Raw genomic sequence first — 21,636 nt, 5'->3', positions numbered from 1 at the left:
TAAGACTTGAAAAGTTTATTGAGAAAATGAAGGGAGCTGGATATTTTAAGTATCTTCTTATTTTCTGTTTTTTTTTAAAAGACCTTGTAATTTCTCTGTTATAATGAATGTTACAAAAAGTCTTATGTGTGGGAAAGCTTAAAATACATACACAAAATAAGTAGAAAAGAGAGAATAACTGTCTTCAACGTGTCTAATGTTCTGAAGGCTGCATGGTGTGCAGACGCCTACAGTCTTAACCACCTGTAAATTTCTCTGATTCTCCTTAACACTGTGCAGTTGTTCAGACTGCTTATGGTTTTAATGGCTTCTGTTATTGTTCTTCTGGGGAGAAATCTTTTTTTTCTAAATATCAGATTAAGTAGTCACTACCTGATTTGAATAAATGGAGCCAGAAACATCCTGACAGTATACCAAACAAGACCTGTGTGTATAATGTGAGTTCTTTCTTTTCAATTTTAGAATCAACCTTGTCCTATGTTAGGCAGCTGGAGGCAAGAGTAAGACAGCTGGAGGAGGAAAATCGCATGCTGCCCCAGGTGGGTGACTTCCAGAAGCTCATAGCTAGTCAGTGTCATTTGAGTTGTAGCATTTTATGTGGAATTTAAAGTCTCAGTTACATGATAGAAATCATTTTGTTAACAGCCATTCATCAATGTAGAGCGTGATTACTTTCCGTAATCAACCACTTACCCATCATACTGTCCAGATTCTTAAGTGTGATACTAAAGGGCACAGATGTCTAAAATATGAATGTAAAATCATTTTGAAAGGAAGAAGAAAGAGAAAATGAAGAGAAGTAGAAAGTGCTTTGATGGTACTGCTCACATCCGTCATGCATGTTGTTGGTGAATATAGGGAACGGACTCTTATTTAAATGGAAAATGTGGTCATTTATGAGCTAGGGAAAGCTGCAGGTAGTTTGAAGAGTTCATATTTTAATTAAATGAGTACTTTCTAAAATTCTTTGTGATGTTATTGAACTCTTTCAGTGCAACAAAGCAATCACAGTAATTGACAGTTTTTACTTTGGGGCTTAATTTTTTTTCCCCTGATGAATGTAAAATGGCACTTTTTCTGGGATTTAACGCCTTGCCATATGTTTTACTGTAAAAACTTTTTCCATGGGCTGATATCTTGGTGAGAATGATGTTGGTTGAGGTCGTGGTTCTTGGGAAATGTTTTGTTGAAGAGTTGAACAAATCTACTCATTCTAGCTTGGTTTCCTTGACAGCCAGGTAAACAGTAATGTATTTTAATATTTCATAAAAAGGAGTTTTCTCAGCATTTAGTCACTAGTGTTCTTTCTACATGCTGGTGACTATTTCTATTTCATAAGTGACTAAGAGAAAATTAAACCTCAAACAGCTAGTAGTAAACAGTTTAAGTGTCAAGACAAAAGATTGTTTATAATTCAGGAGAAGACATATAAACATTAATACAAAGACTTAATTAATGCAAAGGCTTTGGAAAGATATTTTAGGTCTTTTTAATCTTGTTTCGCTTTTAAACTAGTTTTGCTCACTGATGATGATTTGAGCTGTCAGGTACTGCATGTGGGAATGCCTCTCTCTTTCTTCCACTGGCCAGCCATCCAGCTAGAAATCACGAGATTAAATGAAATGAGTCTATTTCTCACCCTTCTCAAACTGTACATATGTCAATGCTCATGATGACAGAAAGGATTATTTGCATTATGAAATAAAATACTACTGGTAGAGTTTTTTCCTGTGCTCTTCTACACTTTTCATTTTTTTAATTTCTTTGCCATTTTCCCTTTTATATTGGATTCAGAGTATGACTGTGCTAATACCCTTAACTGACAACATCTAACGTCTCTGTTCCAAGAAACCTAAAAGATGTAATTATTTTATATACGGTTATACCATCTCTCAGGCAACTGGGAATGTAAGTGACAAGAAAGAGGAAAAAAAGAGATATGTTTCTTGGTTTTTCTCTGAGTGAGAATTGAAACTCATACCGAGTATTGAATGAATGCATGTGTGCTGTCTTACTGAAAAAGAGGCACAAAAATAATTATAAGATTGATTTTTTTTTTTTTTTTTTTTTTTTAAACATTTATCAGTTTTTGTTTTTTTTTTTTTTTTTTTTTAATTTTATTTATTTATTTATTTATGGCTGAGTTGGGTCTTCGTTTCTGTGCGAGGGCTTTCTCTAGTTGTGGCAAGTGGGGGCCGCTCTTCATCGCGGTGCGCGGGCCTCTCATTATCGCGGCCTCTCTTGTTGCGGAGCACAGGCTCCAGAAGCGCAGGCTCAGTAATTGTGGCTCACGGGCCTAGCTGCTCTACGGCATGTGGGATCTTCCCAGACCAGGGCTCGAACCCATGTCCCCTGCATTAGCAGGCAGATTCTCAACCACTGCGCCACGAGGGAAGCCCTATAAGATTGATTTTTAAAAATCTGTGAAAGTGAGTGTTAGAGGCCTTGAAGGGAAATCAGAAGAGTCCTCAACTATACTTGATATGTGTGTGCGTATTTAAATGCTTGCGTAGTTAAGAGTAGAAGAGATTAAATCGCTTTCCAAATTAAACTATTTTCTCCAAATTCATATAATTTTAAACACATTGCTATTTTTTATCTAAGAAGATTGTTGTTGTTGTTTTTGTTTTTCCCCACAAGAAATGGCTAAGAAAGACCATGTTTTATTGAACCTAAGATGTTATTGATGTGAGAAGCACCATTATCATGTGTACTATTCAGAAAGAAAAAAATGTTGTCAATTATACCATGTCCAATTCTTGCTGATTTCAGTGATGATAAAATGGAAAAACAATGTTTTAGAATTAAACAGGTCTTAACGTGTCCAAAGCACTTTAATGCAAAGAAAATCTGTTGCGTGAAATATGCTGTTGGACTTCTGCAACGAATATCTATCTCAGTTCATAAACATTATTTCTGTTAAATTTCTGTATTTGAGAGTGTTGCCTTCGTTTATAGCTAAGATAGATATGATAGAACCACGATTTGCAACTACTTGTATAAACACAACTGAAATGAACAGGGACAGTAGGTGAGATCTGAGGTTGGAAAACAGTAAATGGACCTTAGAGCAGTGGAAATCATGTCACGTGAATCCTCGTGGAACTCTGAGACTTGGGCCGACTAGCACAAAGACATATGTAATTTATTCTTAGATGTTTATTGGTACTAAAACAAATAATCGTGAGATTTCCCTACAGAAAGGATTTATGACTGCATGATGTGAGCTGATTTGCAAGGTCAGTTCAATGTGACAAGCTGACATCCTTGCATAAATTAGTATCAGTATCTGAACACTTGATTTCCAATTATAAGAGCTTGTTCACTGTGCCTTGATTAGAAGGTATTATTTTTTACTCCCAAGTTTATAAAAATATGTCCACTTGTCTTTGGATAAACAGTAATAAGAATATAGTTGGCAATTGGAATTCCAAGTATATCAGATATCTTTTGTGATATCTGTAGCAAGGTCCTTTGCTGTTAGTTTAGTATTTAGACTAATTACATAAAACCTTTTCCTGGATGAAGAAATTTCCGTAATGCTTACTTTCATTCCTCATATAAAACTGTGTATAATGAACAGAAAGTCACAACTTTGCTCTAGAAATACATATTTAAAAATAAACAGGATGAGTGTCATAAATGCTTGTGGATATCCTTCTGGTTAGGCGCAAAGGCTTCCATTTCTTGATGTGTAAATGACAAGGTTCCTCCCAGCTCTTGTATTTCATAGGCCTAAGTGTAATTAAAGCTTGGGTACAGTCTTATACCCATGCGAAGTTACCAGGTCCCAGAATGAAGGGTTTTTTTTTTAGAAAATAGAAAAATGCAGTGAAGATTGAGTTTGGTTCTATCTGGTGGTGAAGAGGAGCTCACAGAAGGCATGGGTGAAATGTCAGTATGGATGTCATGGCAGGTCAGCACCTAGTAAGCGCAGAGCTCTTGGCTCTGCCGCAGCCTTTGCAACATCCTCCAAGGATCACTGAGCTACGCTGTACGTCCAGTTAGTAAACGCAATATTTCAAAGGTATCCTAAAGTCAGAACAGTCTCATTAATTTCCGAAAATGCAGTATTATTTGAAAAGAAAATGCCTTTTTACTTTTGTTTTTATTTTGCGAGGAAGACAACATGAGGTCTACCCTCTTAACAGATTTTTAAGCGTTTAATACGGTATTGTTATCAATAGGCATGATGTTGTACTTCCGATCTCCAGAACTTACTCATCTCGCATAACGGAAAGTTTATACGTGCTGATTAGTGACTCCCCATCTCTCCCTGCCCCTCTCCTAGCCCCTGGCGACCACCGCTCTGTTCTTGGCTCCTGTGAGTTTGACTGTGTTAGACACCTCATATATAAGTGGAATCATGGGGTATGTGTCCTTCTGTGACTGGCTTATTTCTCTTGCCATAATATTGCCATTTGATCCAGCAATCCCACTTCCAGATAGTCACCCAGAAGAACTGCAGTCAGGAACTCAAAGAGACATTGGCACTCCTGTGTCTACTGCAGCACTATTAACCATAGCCAAGATGTGGAAGCAACTTTAAAGGTACATCAACAGATGAATAGATAATGAAAATGTGGCCTAAACATATACTGGATCATTATTCAGCCTTTTGAAAAAGAAGGAAATCCTGCCGTATGAGACAACAAGGATAAACCTTGAAAATGCTTTTTTGAAAGTTGGTATAAGTGATCACTAAAGATAACCTGGACCTGGGATATTCTTCCTTGAACACATAAACTAACATGAACATTTTTTACAGATTACGTTTAAAAATATTTCACACGATTGCATCTACCCTCTCATAATATATACCTGTAATGCTAAAACTGCTCAGACTGGTCTGTCAGCTCCACTATGTACATATTTAATACAATATGAACCCTAAATGAAGATTGTGTGTTACTTAAATAAATGTAGCCGCTAGCTATGAAATTTTGTTAACTTTCAAATCCAATGAGGTAAAGTCACCCACAGTGTCATAAGTAAGCATTTATAAATTACAGACCTGAGATGGTGTAAAGTTGTAGTTGTAAAGGAATTTCATATCAAATTTAAAAGCAACATTTCTATCTCAGGTATATTTACACATGAACACAAGCTTGCTCTGGATAAAAAGGCATTAATTTTCAAATCTGACTAGAACCTGACATATGAGATTGGACAATCCCCTCCCTTAGAAAAAGCATATAAGGTTCACAGAGTCTGGGAGTATAGCCCTGGGCAGACAGCTGATTACAGACAGACTCAGGCTAAGACACAGGCCTATTCAGTGTTCTTTCTAGTGTACATACAGTGCCTCCATCAATCATTTCATACCATTAACTTAATTCACTGGAATTAAGCTGCTAAATCTATTTTTATCTTATTGTCAAATTGTTTTTTTAACCCTTATCTTAAAAATTAACATTGGATCTGCTTAGCCGTCTAAGATTTGTTAGACGTTTATTCTATTCCTGCTTTTAAGGGAAGTATTATTCTTCAAGCCGCAGTATCATAAATGAAAGAAAAATGCATTTTAGAGCCTTCTCCTCCCTGACATATTTCCCAGATACTTCAGAATCATAAAGTTTTACTGTACAAACCCACAGACCCATATCTGCATGAAAAATTCATACTTAACAGAATGTGGTCAGAGAAGGTCTTTCCGTTCAGATGATTTGGAGGTAGGTGGGTAGGGAAACATAGATACGGTAGTGGTTTTCAAGGCATTTCCCAGTGACATTTGATATTTTAGCCTAAATTCAAAACCCTTGCTTGGATCTCTCTGCTCATTCCATTGTCCTTTTCTTGATGGTCACAAAGGTTTTTTAATCCAGACCTAACCAATATGTTTATGTGCTATGTCTGCAATGCAGCCTGTTCAAGGAGAAAATATCTTAAAGTGGATAATGAAGAATACCTATCTGATGATTTTATTATAAATAATACTATCCTTTGAAGACATCAGTTACTTTTCAGATACAACCATAAGGTAAAAACTAATATTTTTAAAGCTATTTTCACCTATCTTGTTTTGAGTTTGGATTTTGCATTATGGAGAAGGCTGAAGACAAGAAGCAAGCAGTTTGCTATAAATCCAAAGTCAATTAAGTACATTTGCTACAAGTCTTACTGGGAAGTCTGTCATTTCCTCTAATACTCTGGCACCAACATCTGCTTGGGAAGCACTGTGTGTCCCTTATGCCCCAGAGACCCTCTCCAGAACAAACCACCCACCTCTTGAGACCAAGGTTTTAGAGCAAGTTTTCCAGCATCAGTGTAGGTGCCTGGTGTCCTATGCCTGCCCTGTGCTGTGGGTTCAGCAAATGTGTTAGAAAGGCACTGGCAACTTGGAGCACCACTGAGTGGGCCCTTTTCAGCAAGTGTTTCTCTTTCTGTTGTGCTAGCACACACACAAGAGTCTAATTTTAGGAGTGGAAATGAAAAATCTCCCTCTCGTGTAATTTGGTTGCAATGTGGCCTCAACAATGCAGTCTTTCAGTGCTGGGAAAGAGTCAGAGCCGTTTTCAGAGCAGTTCCTGAACGAAGGAAAGAAGCTGTCACCATTGCCAGAAGTGCTGAGGAGGGTACCCAGGAGCTGAAGAAATCGAGCCCCTCACTTCCATGGCAACACACCCCAGGTCCAGCATCTCATCTCGGAAAAAGCTCCCTCACCTGTGTGCTTATGCAGATTGCCGGCGTGCTGGGCAGAGATTGGGGGGGCAGGGAGGGTTGTTTTCTCTCTGATATGTAGATTTCCCTCCTGTGCTTTTCCTGTTTTGCCATGGAAGTATTTATTTATCGTGTCACTCTTTCTCCTATCCACATTTTCTGACTTTACGTTTTGCAAGTCATTTTTGCCTTATCGGGTCATAAATATATGGCTCTTCTAGGGTTGGAATTGTTCTGGAAGAAAAATTCAGTAACTATAGCACAAAAGCAGACACAGAGTAGTGCTTTCGAGGATGCTAGGAGCAAATGGTGGTATCCTTCAGTTGTTATTTGCATGGAAATTACCTTTGTGGCACTCACGAGGAGCAACTTGTGCAAAAAAGTTTTTCATGGATAGCAACTCTAATTATGTCGCACAACCTGAGTAGAACCTGGATGCTACTGATAGAAGAAATTAGTTAAATCCATTAAGGGTTGGTTGCTGCTAGAGTCATATTTGGGGGAAAAATGGACTCCACCAGAGAAATAGTGCTTGTGGATTACAATTTTCTCTAAATCACCATGATTTATATAATTAAAAGGAAAAAAGCTTTTTCTGTATAGAGCTTTCAAAGGAGATGGGTACTACACAAGTGACGTGGGTGTATTGGAATAAAAGAGACAAATAGATATGGGAAGTAAGTTGATGGGGGAAAGTCACGCTGGAGAACCTAAATACATGGAGACTGGATTAAGGGAAAAGCGAAAATCTATCAGAGAAAATATCAAAGAGAGTAAAGCTCACAGCAAAAATGTCTAGAGCAACATGGAGTCTCTCAGAGTGAAGGGATCTGCAACATTCTTCTGTCACCCCCTCATGCTTAAGGATTCTTGTTTGAGAATCTGCTACATGATGAAAAATCTTATTTCTCATGAGGGAAAATAGGTGTAATAGAAATGCAACAGGCAACATAGCTATACTACTTACTAAACTTATTAATAGAATTATTGAATTTCAAAGGTACTCCACTGTTGGGGACTGTGGTATCAATGATTCGTATTTAACAGTGTTGCCTTTTTGTAGCTATACTGGTATCTTAGTAATTCTATCACTAGGGCATATTTTTGAAAATGTTTTTTTGATTTGTAATAGCCATAAAAATAGTAGCATTTTTGTTACCTGTCCTTGGCAGAATTTGTCACCAAAAATAATGGGACTCTCTCAGCACAAAGTTTTGCTGTATAGTAGTAATATCAACTAGAATCATAGATACTTGAATGGGAAGCAATATGGAGGAATATTTGGGGAAAATTTGGGATGGAACTACAAGAGAAATTAATGTTGCCTTGTCCTGTAGAAATGGCTCTCTACTCTTATTATTATTATTTTTTTAATCCAGAGTGGAGTCAAAAATTTTTTATGAGGTAGAGATGAAGCAGTCTTCCCTTTTCTTGCTTTTTCTAAGGGTAAGAAAACAGTCTCAGAAAAAGTGGTGGAAAGTACTGCGTAATGTTTGACTTGGGGATTAAATTAAGCAAATTAAATGTAAATACTATTGAAATATGGATATCAAAAAATGATGAAAATGATGAAAACCTGGCTTAGTTGACACTCGTAAAGGTGCGGAGACTGCCATTGGAGCACAGTCTCACTTTGCTCTCCATTTCCCGCTGGAGGTCACTACCTCTCTGACTGATGAAAAAGAGGCATCTGAACTGTGTTGTCCTCTTCTTCTTTCCGGTTCAAATCTTTCCTACAGTGGGGTTTAGGCATTTTTCATGTAAGGGTCTAAACGTCTAGTTTCTTTCTTCGCTGTAGCCTGAGGAAAAGGATCACATTTATAACACAATAAAAATTAAAATTGGTGCCTCTTAATAACTGATAGTTACCTATATCAAAATGTAAAGTAGGCAAATATAAATGTAATATAGGCAATGCCTATATATTGCCTAAGTATAAATACAATATAGATAATAAATGTAGTATAGGCAAATAATTATATTCTTTGACAAAGTAAGACAGTTTAAGTAAATAAATTTCTAAGTGATTTGAGACTTTCCTAAATTATACTTAAAAAGCTATCATTGTGTGAAAAATAAGCAAAACATAACTAAGTCGTTTTTAGAAAGCTGAGACATCATCAGCCGTGACTTTGGACTCTGTTAATAATCAAGTAATTAAAGGAGTCACTGTGAATATGCTAGAACAAGCACTGAATGGGAATTACAAGAACTAGGACTTGGCCTAAAGAGCTGCTGGACCAGGATGATACCCTAACCTCTTAAATGTGAACCTTAAATGTCTTGACTAGAAAAGAGGATTGTCAAAGGTGAGGTGGAAGGTTCTGCTCAGCTCTGCAAATCCATGACTCTTTATCCAGAGAAAGTTTGTGTATATGTGTAATGTATACACGAAAGAGGTGTGCCCCTTTTAATTTTGATATAAAGTTCCCTAAAACTACAGCTTGGCACCATATTGGATCTTTTATTTACAGGTGTGTATTTAGTGTGTATTTATGTCATTGTGGGTTATTCTTCCTCATTGTGTTCTAAAGTTAATAAAATTTCACCAGACAGCTATTAAATTTAAGTAACGTACAGTCTTATGTATAAATCTTTGAGGCTCATATCATATCAAGTATGCATGTAATGGGGCTCACATACTAGTCTGGGCAGCGTTAGCGTATGTATATTTTGAGAGATAATGTGCAATCCCCTTATTTATATAAAATTATATGTAATGAACATAAAGGCACTAGTTTTCCCTAACAATATACACATTTAAAAATAACCAAGATGAGTGTAATGAATGCTTATGGATTTGTCTCTGGTCAAATACAAAGGCCTCTGTTTCTTCATTGGTAAGCGTGGTTCCTTTCAGCCCTGAACGTTCTGAGCCCAAGGATAAATAAAAGCGTGTGTGTCTGTCTTATACCCATGCAAAGTTACCGGGTCCCAGAATGAAGGGGTCTGTAGTCAAGAACAGAGAAATGCAGTGAAGATTGAGTTGGTTCTATCCGGTGATCAAGAGGAGCCCTCGGGAAGTATGCGTGGGTATCACTCGTCACCTGGCGAGCACAGGCTCTTCGATCTGCCGTGGTCTCCGTGGTGCTCCACAAGCATCGTTGAGCGCTGTACTCTACACCCAGCTTGTGAACACAGTATTTCAAAGGGAGCCCAAAAGTATGAATGGTCCTATTACTTTTTAAAAATTCAGTATTACCTATTAGGTATTATCATTTGAGAAAGAAATGCCTTTTCAAAGTTGGTACCAATGATAAAGATCCCCAGAACTTAAGATATTCTCTCCTAAGCACATAAACCAATGTAAATGTTTTTTACAAATCACCGTGAAAAATATTTCAAAGGGGGACTTCCCTGGTGGTCCAGTGGTAAAGAATCCACCTTACAATGCAGGGGATGCAGGTTCGATCCCTGGTCAGGGAACTAAGGTCCCACATGCTGTGGGGCAACTAAGCTGGTGGGTCACAACTACTGAGCTCACGCGCCTCAGTGAGAGAGCCCGCATACCATAAACTACAGAGCCCACGCACTCTGGAACCTGCGCGCCACAACTAGAGAAGAGAAAACCCACATGCCACAACTATAGAGAAATCCGTGCACCGCAATGAAAGATCCCGCATGCCTCAACGAAGATCCTGCGTGCCGCAACTAAAGACCTGACGCAGCCAAAAATAAATAAATAAATAAATGAATAAAAAGTCTTTAAAAAGATTTCAAAGGATTTCATATAATAAATGGAGAATGTTATTTCACAAAGTTTTTAAAATTATGATGAAAGAGATCATCAATATAGGAAATGTTAGAAAATCAACTTTTATTTACCTCTAATTTATACCAAAACAGTATGTATTCTTTATTTTAAAATGTAACATACTTTTCAGGAATTCAATTGTGAAAGAAGCCAAAATAGATTACTGTGCAAAAGAGATGACAAAGATACGAGATATCAGGTATTAGTCTTTTGCAGTGTGACTAGACTGAGGAGAATAACGCAAGAGGCCCTGCATATGAATCAAATGGCAGCTATACTGGGATCCACAGAAAGAAGACAGTGTTCTTTCAAAGGAAACTTATTTATTGTAGACAACTGTAGACTGTAGACTAAAGCACCTGAAATGAAAGCCAGCAAGAAGTGGACCGGGCCTTTCTTTAGATTCTGTGGTTGTCATAGAGAATGAAAGAAAAATGGTAGGAGGTCCATTGCGAGCCAGTGATCAGTAAAAGTTCACATGGAACTTTTCTTTATTATCTTTTAGATTGTGTGCCATGGAGCCTGTATAAACTGGTGGCATGTTGACACATGAAGCTAATTAAAGCATGTGTAGAGAAGCAGTATGAAGAAAGAGAGCGTATGAAATAAATTACAGGCTTCCCCTTAATTGTTTTATGACTTACGGGCCTTTAGTGGCTGGGTAAATAATTCTTAGTAGACTTAGGGTTATTTTAGAGTTTAATCTAGAAATTCTACAACGTAGTTTCTGTATTGCTAAGCAATGGGGTACTTGGAAAAAACAACCCACCCACACGTGTAAATGTGGCATTCCTGAAAGTCATGGTAGACTGTGTTTGCTCAGGCCAGGCCAGCACAGGTTGGGTGGGTGGATGGGATCTGTGCACTCAGCCCCTGGGAGCCTGCCTTTGGGAGCTGCTCCCTCCTCAAGTGTACAGGTTTCCCTGGCCTCCATAGTCTGGTCCTGACTTTGGCTGTTGACTGGCTGCTATAGTGAGGTCCTGGCCCTTCCCCAAGGCTCCTATGATCATGTCTCCCAACATTCCCTGGGCTGAGAAAATTCCCCAACTCCTGCTTGCAATCCACCTTGTTCCAGGCCCAAAGCCTATAGAAAAAGTACTTCTTACCACAGGGTCCTAGTGTTAAGCCCAGAATCAGAGGTGGGAAGGAAGAGGTACTAGTAGTGAAGGGACAGTCTATTCAAAGATCGTTCCTCCCTTCTGGACGTATTTCATTATCCTTGTTTCAGGTGTCTCTCCCTGGTCTAATTCTTTCCTTTGGGAGAACGTCTTGTCCTCAAACTTTTCGATATCTCACAAAAATCCACTCATCTCAGATACTTGTGATCTCAGGAGTGCTTAGTTGAGGCACATGGATCATCGAGCCCTCTTTCAGAATTTTTATCCACTTACAGATTATTGTAATTTCCGTAATATAGTTTGGAGGAGTAGAAGCAACTTTTGAATTCTTATTTTTTTTAAAAAGAGAAAAATAAAACACAAGGAGACAGCTAACCTTGCTTTAAAACCCTTGGACTAATTAGTATTTTGGTAGTTTTATTCATACAGCTATTGCCCTTAGCAGTTTATTAGAAAAAAGATTGGATACAGAAATGTAAGGATCATGGAGGAAATGTAAATCTGATGTAAATGTAGTATAGCAAATAAAGGAATTTGATACTGTCTTTTCTTGACCTAAGATGCCTCTCATTTGCAACAGAACAACATGTGAAGCAGAAGTTCTAATGTTTGACAGATAACAAATAACTAATAAACCCAGGCGCAGATGGGAGCCATCCTGGACTTACATAAAAGCTGGCTCTAAGAAAGGCTTTTTAATAGTCAAAATATTTCAGCTGTTTTTGCCATTCAAGACTGGTGTGTCTTAATGTCAAAAAGAGAATTTTTTTATTTAAGTATTTCCATATGCTAGGAAATTTAATAACCCTAACTACAGAAATATCATAAAAGTAAAACTTAAAATACACACTCAGAAATAAATCACAACTCCAGTAAATTTGATCACAAATAAATTGTGTGGGAATGATGGGTCTTTACCCTTTTGGATGCCAGGCATGTAGTGAGTGCCAGAAGTTAACAGAAGCTACAGTTAGAACTTGGATGCTTTCTTTCCGACAGAGTTTTAGACAGAGGGGACTTTAGCAACTGCATTTTGAAATTTGTTATATTGTTTGGGACAAATTCCATTCACTTTTCAGCCCCTGTTCTCATTCCACTCCTATTTTAATGCACAATTCCTTAACCAGCAAAACTCACATGTGTTTGTTGATGAGTTCCGCAAATGGTAAGGTAGTTAGTGATGGCAGCTCACATTCATTGCCAATTGAAAAGGACTTTGGAGAGGTCCATTTAAGACTGGACCCTCTACTAAATGGTCATTTGTAAAGAAGGTGGCTTATGTGGCCTCACAGCATTCGTTTTATTAAAGAGGATTCTCTTGGTTAGGGAAACCAGTTATATTGAGCCTTTGACACTTTGAGAACAAGATCAAAATGGGCATGAGAGCAGGTAAAGGCAGCTGCCCTTCCAATGTTTTTCACTTAAAATAAGCGCCCTGCTCAGGATCTTGATGTTGACAAGGTTCTTCAGAGTCAGTTACCAGAATGTGATAAGACATCTCTCAATTCTAGGTGGTTTCTCAGGGCTTCAGGGCTATAAATGATGCCAGAGTAATTTGTGAGTCAGTAGACTTTAACTAGTCTTTAAACCAGTAGAAAATGTTCAATTTCGTTATCACATTGATTTTTAATACCTTATTGCCTTATTAAACTGTGCTTTTTATTTTAGATGTATCTTTATGGTAATTCTGTTTGAAGGCATCAATCCTACTGGTTTTAAGCGTTTGTTCAGAATCTTAAGTCTTTAGGGCCCCAGGAGAGACCCCATTATAGGTCATGAAAAGGATAGTGTCCAATTCTTTTATTTGTATATGTTCTTTCTTCTTTTAAATGATGAGGTTGTAACCTAAAATGGACCTTTCTTTCTGTGAGAAACAGCTTGGACCACAGCAGGATGGATGATTTAGAAAAATCTGTGACCCTTGCAGCTGGGTCTGCCTCAGGGCACAGGATGTGATGGTTGAATCACCCATTCTACCCTGAAGCCTTGTTTAGGTCACAAGCACTAACCACAGCCTGAGTATCAGCTGACGTCCTGGGTATTGGACTGCCACTGAGTCCATCTTGGGATACTGATTCCCATTCTGACCTTGGCCCCTATGATTATCTCTATTGCAGGTGAGTGTGTGTTCACTAATGGGCAGAGGCAAGGTTTGTGTCCAGATTTTCTGTTACCACTAGTCTAGCATTCTTCCCATTTTGCTGAAACTTGTCATGTGGCAAGTATGTTTCTCTTGAAGCAAGTTAGCTTTGAAAACACCACAACCAGCACCATCACCACCACCTCCATCCACAACAAACCTCTGGTGTGGTATCATTGGGGTGTGAATTGGGAATTAGCCAAGAAACCCAGTTTATTTTCTAGTCCATCTGTTTTGCTGTTCACTGAGAGTTTCATCGCTCTAATAATGATCTTCTCAGCATAGGAAGATCTCAACCTTTTATCAATCTTAAGGACATTTCTAGTCTGTAGATAAATGATTACTCAGGAAAAAATATTTGTCCACTTATCACTTATCTTCTGGTTCAATTGTAGTTTCTCTTTAGGCTGCTTGCCTCCTTCTCTAGAAACTTCCCAGACTATTCTAATCTGCAGTGACTTTGTTATCTTCTAAACCAGGGGTTGGTGCTTTTATAGTAAAGGGGCAGATAGTAAACATTTTCAAGTTTGTGAGCCATATGTTGTGTTGCAACTACACATCTGTCTCTGTAGCACCAGAACAGCTGAAAACAAATGCAGAGTATCTAAATGAATGGGTTTGGCTGTGTTCTGATAAAACTTTGTTTATAACACAGGAGAAAGAGGCTGGATTTAACTCCGGCAGTAGTTTGCTGACCCTTGTCCTACACTAAAAATATTTATGTGTCAATTGCTTGGGTTATCTGTTAATATTATTTTTAAAAAATTGGTCTCTCATATTGTTACATAAATTTGCATTTGTACATAGAGAATTTATTGTATGCAAATACTTTTCTCAATAAGTATTATTTATTTTTTCATTGCTTTAAGTTCCTTTGTCTTATCATCCCCAAACCTGCCCTGAGTAATCAGTATCTGGTATTTGGAAAGTGCTGCAATTGAACCAGAGGAGTAGTTGAGCAAGAGGTAGAGGTATTCTTTCCTAGCAAACCACGTAGCTTTGGAATGATTTTGCTGGGAATCCACATGCTTGCATTTGACTTGAAAAGGCAAGTCCTCCCATACAGGAAGGACAATTGTGGTGCTAACAGATAGGAAATTAGTACTTTTCTGAAATGCATATGTATGGTGACTGAATGTGTACTTTAGTGAGTGAGTGATTATATTGCTTTTGTGTCCTGGCTACTCTTGCATGCCTTCAAGAAATTGCTGGGAAGATAACATGGGGCAGGCTTGTCTTTAAAATAGATACCGTACAGCTGGTGGCTAGGGAAGAACGTGAATTGCTATATAGTCCCTCACAGACAAGCAAAATTCTAAATCAGTGTTTATCAATGAAGGAGGAAAACCATTTCTGGCTTGGGAGGAGGTCAGAAATCAATTACTCTCCCTTTTCCCTTAAGTGAGGGCATTTCATGAAAGAATTAGAAATAGGGAGATCACTGATAAGAATTAAGTGAATTCTGTATTTTCAAGTCCTTCATATTAATCTTCTCCTCTCTCATCATCTTTGTTAAATATGTGGTTTTAATTGTGGTCTGTGTGTACCTGGAAAGGAAAGGAAAGAAAAGAAAGGCCTTTAGTTGGCTGTTTGTACAGTGTCTCTTCCTTCATAGGGGCTCTGCAAGTTGCTTTGGAAACAACAGGAACACAGAGGCTAGTTCAAGTCTCCAGCATGTTTCCTGTGGATCAGGAAGTGAGAAGTGAGTGAGAGGACCAGGCAAGTGAGAAGCATCCTCACTTGTCTTTTTGTCTTTGCCACCAGGAGCGATTGACATCAGAAGAGCCAAGAGGGAGAAGGGAGCTTAAAAAGAGCCAAGGGCATTCGCAATGCTTAGATGGTGACTGGTGGCAACCTGGCTATCAGCAAGCCTGTCTCTATAGTGTTTAGTGTTTTCAGAGTGCTTTGCAATCAGGTTTCTTAGTCACCCTTCACGGCCACCACATGAAGCTAGTTGATAGGCCTCGCCCTTTTAGCACTGAGGACAAGTGACTTGCTGAGGGTCAGGCAGTGAGTTGCTTATGGAGCTCATTAGTCCCTGGGTCATCAGTCTTGTGGGATAGCAAAATATTATTTCCTTTTTTTTTTCTAAAACCAGCTCTAGCCAGCCCTGGAAAACTTATCACCACTGGTAGACCTGATTGTTTTCCAGGATGGCACTATTGTAAAAAATTCTAACTTAAAAATATTTTTTTAAGATTTGCCTTTCTTAAAGCTTCATAATGTCACTTTTCAGAAAAATTTAGCTGTGCATTTTAAACTTTAGCCAAGTCCTTTATTTAGGTAATGATCTCAGAATTTTGGCCCTTTTATTCCTCTTAAGTTCTTCAACCAGAGACTTCAGGAGAGACTTAAGGAGAAATAAAATTTTTTAACTAGGAAGACTTGGTTTGTGGCATTAGCTGTGGTCAAAATTTGTATGGAGGGATGAGGTGAAACTTTTATATTTCAGTTATTCTTTTCTTTTTTTTTGGCTGCGTCGGGTCTTAGTTGCGGCGCACCAACTTCTCTCTAGTTGTGGCTTGCGGGTTTTCTCTCTCTAGTTGTGGCGTGCAGGCTCCAGAGCACATGGGCTCTGTAGTTTGTGGCATGCAGGCTCTCTAGTTGAGGCGTGCGAGCTCAGTAGTTGTGGTGCGTGGGCTTAGTTGCCCCGCGGCATGTGGGATCTTAGTTTCCTGACCAGGGATGGAACCCACGTCCCCTGCATTGTAAGGTGGATTCTTTACCACTGGACCACCAGGGAAGCCCCTCAATTATTCTGTCTTGTATTCCCAGAATCTCATAGAGGCTAGACAAAAGCAGTAACCTCACTTTTTGGAATGAGAGATGTTGACATTTATTGTTCAATTAGTACAGGGATATTCATTCAATGATGAGTGACTAGTGGGCTTTCTCTGCTTTTCTTAATATAACCAAAACAACCCCTAACAAATAGGGAATGGGATTTCTATAGGTCATGGAAGGCTGATGACTTGTATTGACCATTCATTCAATATTTTACCCAAGTATTTTTTGAGCATCCCTTATATAGAGATACTGCTTTAGACAATGGGAATACAGCCCTGAATAAGAAATTCATGCAGCTTACATCTTAGTAGGTGGATTATTCTTTTAAAACCATAAATACGTATTATTGGGAAGTGATAATCACTGTAAACAAAAGCAGGGAACAGAATTGGGCAGTGACTGGAGTAAGGGGGTATTTTACATGGAGTTAGAAAAAGCCTCTCTGAGGACGTGAAATCTAAAGAGACCCGAAGGAAGGAAAAGATTATGGCTAGAATCGAGTATTGCAAGAAGTGAGAACAGCAAAGACAAAAACCTTAGGCAGGAATGAGATAGGCGTGTTTGAGGAAACAGGAGCTAGAAGGCTAGAGTGGCTGGAACAGAATGAGTGAGACAGAGAGTAACAGGATGTGAAGTCAGAGACGGGCAGGGAACAGACCCTGTGGGCTTTGTTGACCAAGGTCGAGCGTGTGGATTTGGGGTCTGAGTTGATGGAAAGCCATTGGAGGAATTGGGTGAGGGTATGATATTATCTATTTACATTTCCCAAAGGTCTCTGCGAATATTGGGTTGAAACCAGACTAAAGATAGTAGAGGCAGGGAGAGGGGACATAAGGACACTCAATAGGGAGCTACTTTGGTAGACTGAGAGGGCTGATGGTAGCTTGAACTAGGGGTGGAAATGGTGAGGAGGCATGGATTCACAACGCTATATATTGAAGTAGAGCTGGGAGTGCTTTATGACAGATTAGATGTGGAATATAAGGGAAAGAGACCGCATATGGCTTCACCGGTTGGGTACTGACAACCCCAGGAAGAACTGTTAACAGAGACTGTGCAGTGAATGGCAGCTCAGGGAAGAATCAAGGAAGGATGATCCTTGGATTTTGATATAAGCAACTGTATGATTGGTGGTGCTTTTTACTGAGATGGGGAAGACTTGGGGGAAGAGGTTAAGGGGTGCAGGGGAATCAAGTTCTTTGGGGGCGTGGTAAAGTTGAGATGTTGGACATCGACGAGGAGATGTCAGATGCAGAGTTAGATGCATACATATGGAACTCAGGGGAAAAGGCAGGGCTGGATATAAAAATTTGAAAGAATACATGGCTATGGGACTGAATTAGAAATTTTTGTGAATGAGTGTTGAGAAAAAAAAGTGGTTTGTGGACTGTGCCCTGGGACACTGCAAGATTTAAAGGTAGGGAATGAGAGAGGCGTACAATGCATCCTGAATTATTTATGTTAGGAAGTAGTGCACAAATAAACATATTTTTAAATCACTTATTTTCTTCCTCCCCTAGTAAGAGCCGTTTGTGAAAATTGAGCTCATGTCCCCATGATGTTTCTTTTTGTGCTTTAATGGTGTTGTCACTAATGGGAGATCTCATTTTTCCCTGCTGGTGATTTCATTACTACCATGTGTGCAGAGACTATGGGGCCTAGATTCATTTGGACCACTCTTGTTTTTGTAAACCTTTAACAGTCAGATCATTGTGAATTGCTCTGAGGTAGAGCTTTCCACAAAATGGCACGGGTGAACTGCAGTCTTGACAGGCAGCCGTTGTGATTTGTGTTACGAACGCGTGTCCTAGGGTGGTAGCTGCCCTTGGATGAAGGTGACTCTTCCTGCCTCTCTGTTGACCTGTCTCATATCTTGACCTCCCCATTTTGTGTGGGAGCTTCGGGGACTGGAACACTCCTTGAAGATACTGTAGACCCTTCCTTTTGCCAAAGCCAGGCCAGTGAACACCACCTCACAGTGTAATATTTCTCAGTAACCTCAGCAAGGATTTGTCCTAAATATCTGTTTAGTCCCTGGGGCTCTAGCTACATGTCTTCCACTGGGCTCTGAAGCGCTGAGGTATTTAACACAATCATTGCTTAGCTCTGCTCTGCAAGCCAAAAGCAATATTAATTAGAATTACTTTTTTTAAATGTATAATTATATAATTTATTAAAATCAACACAATTCATATACAGAATATTAACATGGCAGTCATTAAGTTTGTTAAGCACTTCAAATACTGAAATGTAAAACTACACTAAGCAACTTTTGCATCAAGGGATCTAATCTAGCTCACTAGTTCAGGCTGAACATTCACTCTCCGAAGTACTTCTTCAGGCATGCAAAAAACAGGGCTAACAGGTTTAATCTGTTCTTCTCCCAAAAGTGACAATCCAGCAATTCCAAATACAGTATGAAAAGGATCTACCATATCTCCTGGCCTGTCCGCAAATCCTCCCGTTTCTTCATCTTGACATGCTAAGATGAAACTGCGCAGTTTCTCTCTGTCAATCCAGTGAAGCCTTCCAATTATCTTTAGGGAAGCCAACACCCACCAAGAATAGCATATATCTGGTAACTTCTCTGGCCTTCCATTGAGTCCACCTGACGCAAGCTGGCGTTCAGAAAGCCACCAGCCAAGTAAATCAGAATTTACTCGATGCAACTGACTAGTAATAGCCAGGAATCCTGGGCACCAATAGATCTGCCCAGCATGGGATTCAGAACCTGGCCTGCAACTAAACCCACCATCAAAGTTCATACATGATAAAACAAATTCGATTGCCTTTTCCACATTAATAGCATCCAGTTTCCCCAATAGAGCCAAATGGCCGCCGCACAAAAAGAGAATCTTGTATCGATTTCTCCCTATTATATAAAAGTAGATTTTCACATCCCATGAAGCAGCTGGTCTCTCCGGCCTGCACTGTATTCAGCCCCTATCTTTTAGACTGGCCCCCTCTGTTCTAGTACTCCTGTATGCTGATATAACTAGCACAGTGCATGCTGGAACTTCCAGCAGACCATTAACTCCAGTTAGACCAGCTGCTTAGTGGGACCCCAAATATCTCCAGTGAAAGAACCGTCTTCTTTCTGTAGACTCTGAACTTATTCCACAACTTTATTTACGTCAATAACATTAATACTATCAGAGAGAGTAAGAATGTAAGCATCTTTCTTTGAGCCATCGGATGCTATATAATCTGCATGCTTCTCCAGTAATAGGGTGTCGGGTGCATCTGACTTGATAATAACATCCTTCTGCAGTGTGCCCATGTCTGAAAGCGAAAAGAGCTAGAATTACTTTTTTGCTTTTGCATCTACACTGGCATTTCGTTTCTATGCCCTGACTCTCACTCCTTCTCATGCCCCTCTCATGCCCCTTTTTTTATAAGCTCAAGACCTAAAAGTATTCAGATATGTTTCTCTCAGCAAGAATGCCATAAACTTTTACTATTTAATGTCAGCCTGATTGGAAACTCATTTAGATGTATGATCTTTCTTTTTTTCTAGAAATTTCAATCTTTCTCACAGGGAGGTGTATGGTTAATAAAAGACAAGAATTAAGCACATAAACTCTACTTAGAAGCAGAATGCACGCAAATCTAATTGTCCACATTTCCTACCTATTGTTTAACAGCTATTTTTTTTTAACCAGGCCTTCATTGTTATTCTTTGTCTGTTATTGCTCTGGCTACAGAGATACAGGGTGTTTGCTGTTTTGGCCCTTTCAAGATATTAATTCTTTTCTTCCTGGGGTTTACCCTCTCTCATTCTTGTAAAAAGGCATCCTGCTAACCTCCGTAATTACTTTCATTTATTTTTTTTTTTTCTGGAAACTGTATTTAAATATCTTCAAGTTTCACCTGGAGTGATAGATATTTCAGAATTATTTTCTTTTCCAAGAACATATTTTCATTATGGCATGAAGTTAAAGTCATTTACAATTTAAGTATTTTGCAAACTCCTATTTTACATGTCAGAAGAAAACCATTTGTTGGGGGTATTTGTGAGAAAGATGTTTTGTGTTTAATATTGTTAATTCCCTCTTTGATCTTCATTCTAAAATCTGATGAATGAGATATATTACTTCCCCTGGCATTTCCTATCCTGGTTAATCGCATGACCATTTAGCTGGTACTATCCCAGAGTCCTCTTTCAGCCTCCCTGCCTCCACTGAAATAAATATTAAGGCTCAAAAGGTCCTGCCCTGTAATCCATTAATATCCTTTTTATTCCTTCTGCTATTGTCCAGTGTAGGTGATGGGTAATCATTTTTTACTTGAACTTCTTTGTTAATCTCCTAATTGGACTTTATCCTACCTAGTCTTGTCCCACCCAGATCATTCTCCACATTATTCCTAGAGCAATCTATCAAACCAAATCAGGTCTTGTCACGTAGCTCATGCCTCAGCAGAGAATAAATTTCAAATCCTTCATATGGTATAGAAGGTTCTCCATCATCTGACCTCCTGCCTTTCATGTCAGCCTCAGTTCTTGCTACTCTGTCCCTTGTGTCCTAGGCTGACATCATTCTGAACAACTTCTGTTTCCCTGACTGTGACAACTGTTTAATATTTCAGGTTCTCTGAATTGAAGTTCCTCACAGCCTCAACTGCAACTCCACAGACCTCAATCTTAGCCATTATTTGGCATAATAAATGAGGAGTGAGTGAAAAAATATTACCTTCTGGCTTCCTTAGCTGGGAAGGCCTGGATACTTACAGATTGATTGGCCTACATGTAATTAAGTTGAGAATAATATTCCTCTTGATGATAACTTTTTTTATATTCACCACTTGATGTCTGGCATTACATAATGATTTTGATGGAAATCAGCATATACTCTGGATGCCTCAGTAATAAGGTCTTATTTCTACTTTTGGTCTGCTAACCATTCCTAGTGATCTTTTCAGTTACTGTTTTTTTGGTTTTTCTGTTTTTGTTTTAACATATTAGAGCTTCACTGCAGCTTTAGAAATAGATGGAAGTGAGTCCAGATTTTCAGAATAAATTTATTTTGCTCAAATAATAACTGGCTAGTGAGAAGGAAAAATAGTGGGAATTTAGTCTGTGTTTAAATTCTATAGACTTGCCAAAAAAGTCTATATGGGCCATCATAGTAACGTCAGTTTCACTTACTTCAGGCCATTTTAGCACTCTAGAAGTGTGC

At 38.8% G+C, this 21,636-nt stretch overlaps 1 protein-coding gene and 1 pseudogene across 6 annotated transcripts in view; one reads left to right on the top strand and one right to left on the bottom strand.

Moving 5' to 3' along the window:
• Positions 1-21,636, top strand: part of CCDC85A (coiled-coil domain containing 85A) — a 196,896-nt gene that overhangs the window by 153,767 nt on the left and 21,493 nt on the right. For 3 of the 5 annotated variants that reach the window (XM_082426276.1, XM_082426274.1, XM_082426273.1), the window contains exon 3: positions 463-539. The exons of the other annotated variants lie outside the window; for them this stretch is intronic. In XM_082426276.1, the coding sequence (XP_082282402.1) occupies positions 463-539 (77 nt within the window). The remainder of the gene's footprint in view (positions 1-462; positions 540-21,636) is intronic. 5 annotated transcript variants of the gene reach the window in all.
• On the bottom strand, positions 12,215-19,739 carry LOC309643481 (geranylgeranyl transferase type-2 subunit beta pseudogene; annotated as a pseudogene). The gene is made up of 2 exons: positions 19,593-19,739; positions 12,215-19,331 (listed from the first exon to the last, which is right to left on the bottom strand). The product of its transcript is annotated as a geranylgeranyl transferase type-2 subunit beta pseudogene (transcript).

Source organism: Balaenoptera physalus (genome assembly GCF_965194825.1).
Source record: "Balaenoptera physalus genome assembly, chromosome: 15".
NCBI classification, from domain to species: Eukaryota; Metazoa; Chordata; class Mammalia; order Artiodactyla; family Balaenopteridae; genus Balaenoptera; species Balaenoptera physalus.
The sequence above is the reverse complement of the archived record's forward strand: the minus strand, read 5'-3'. Positions and strand labels throughout refer to the sequence as shown.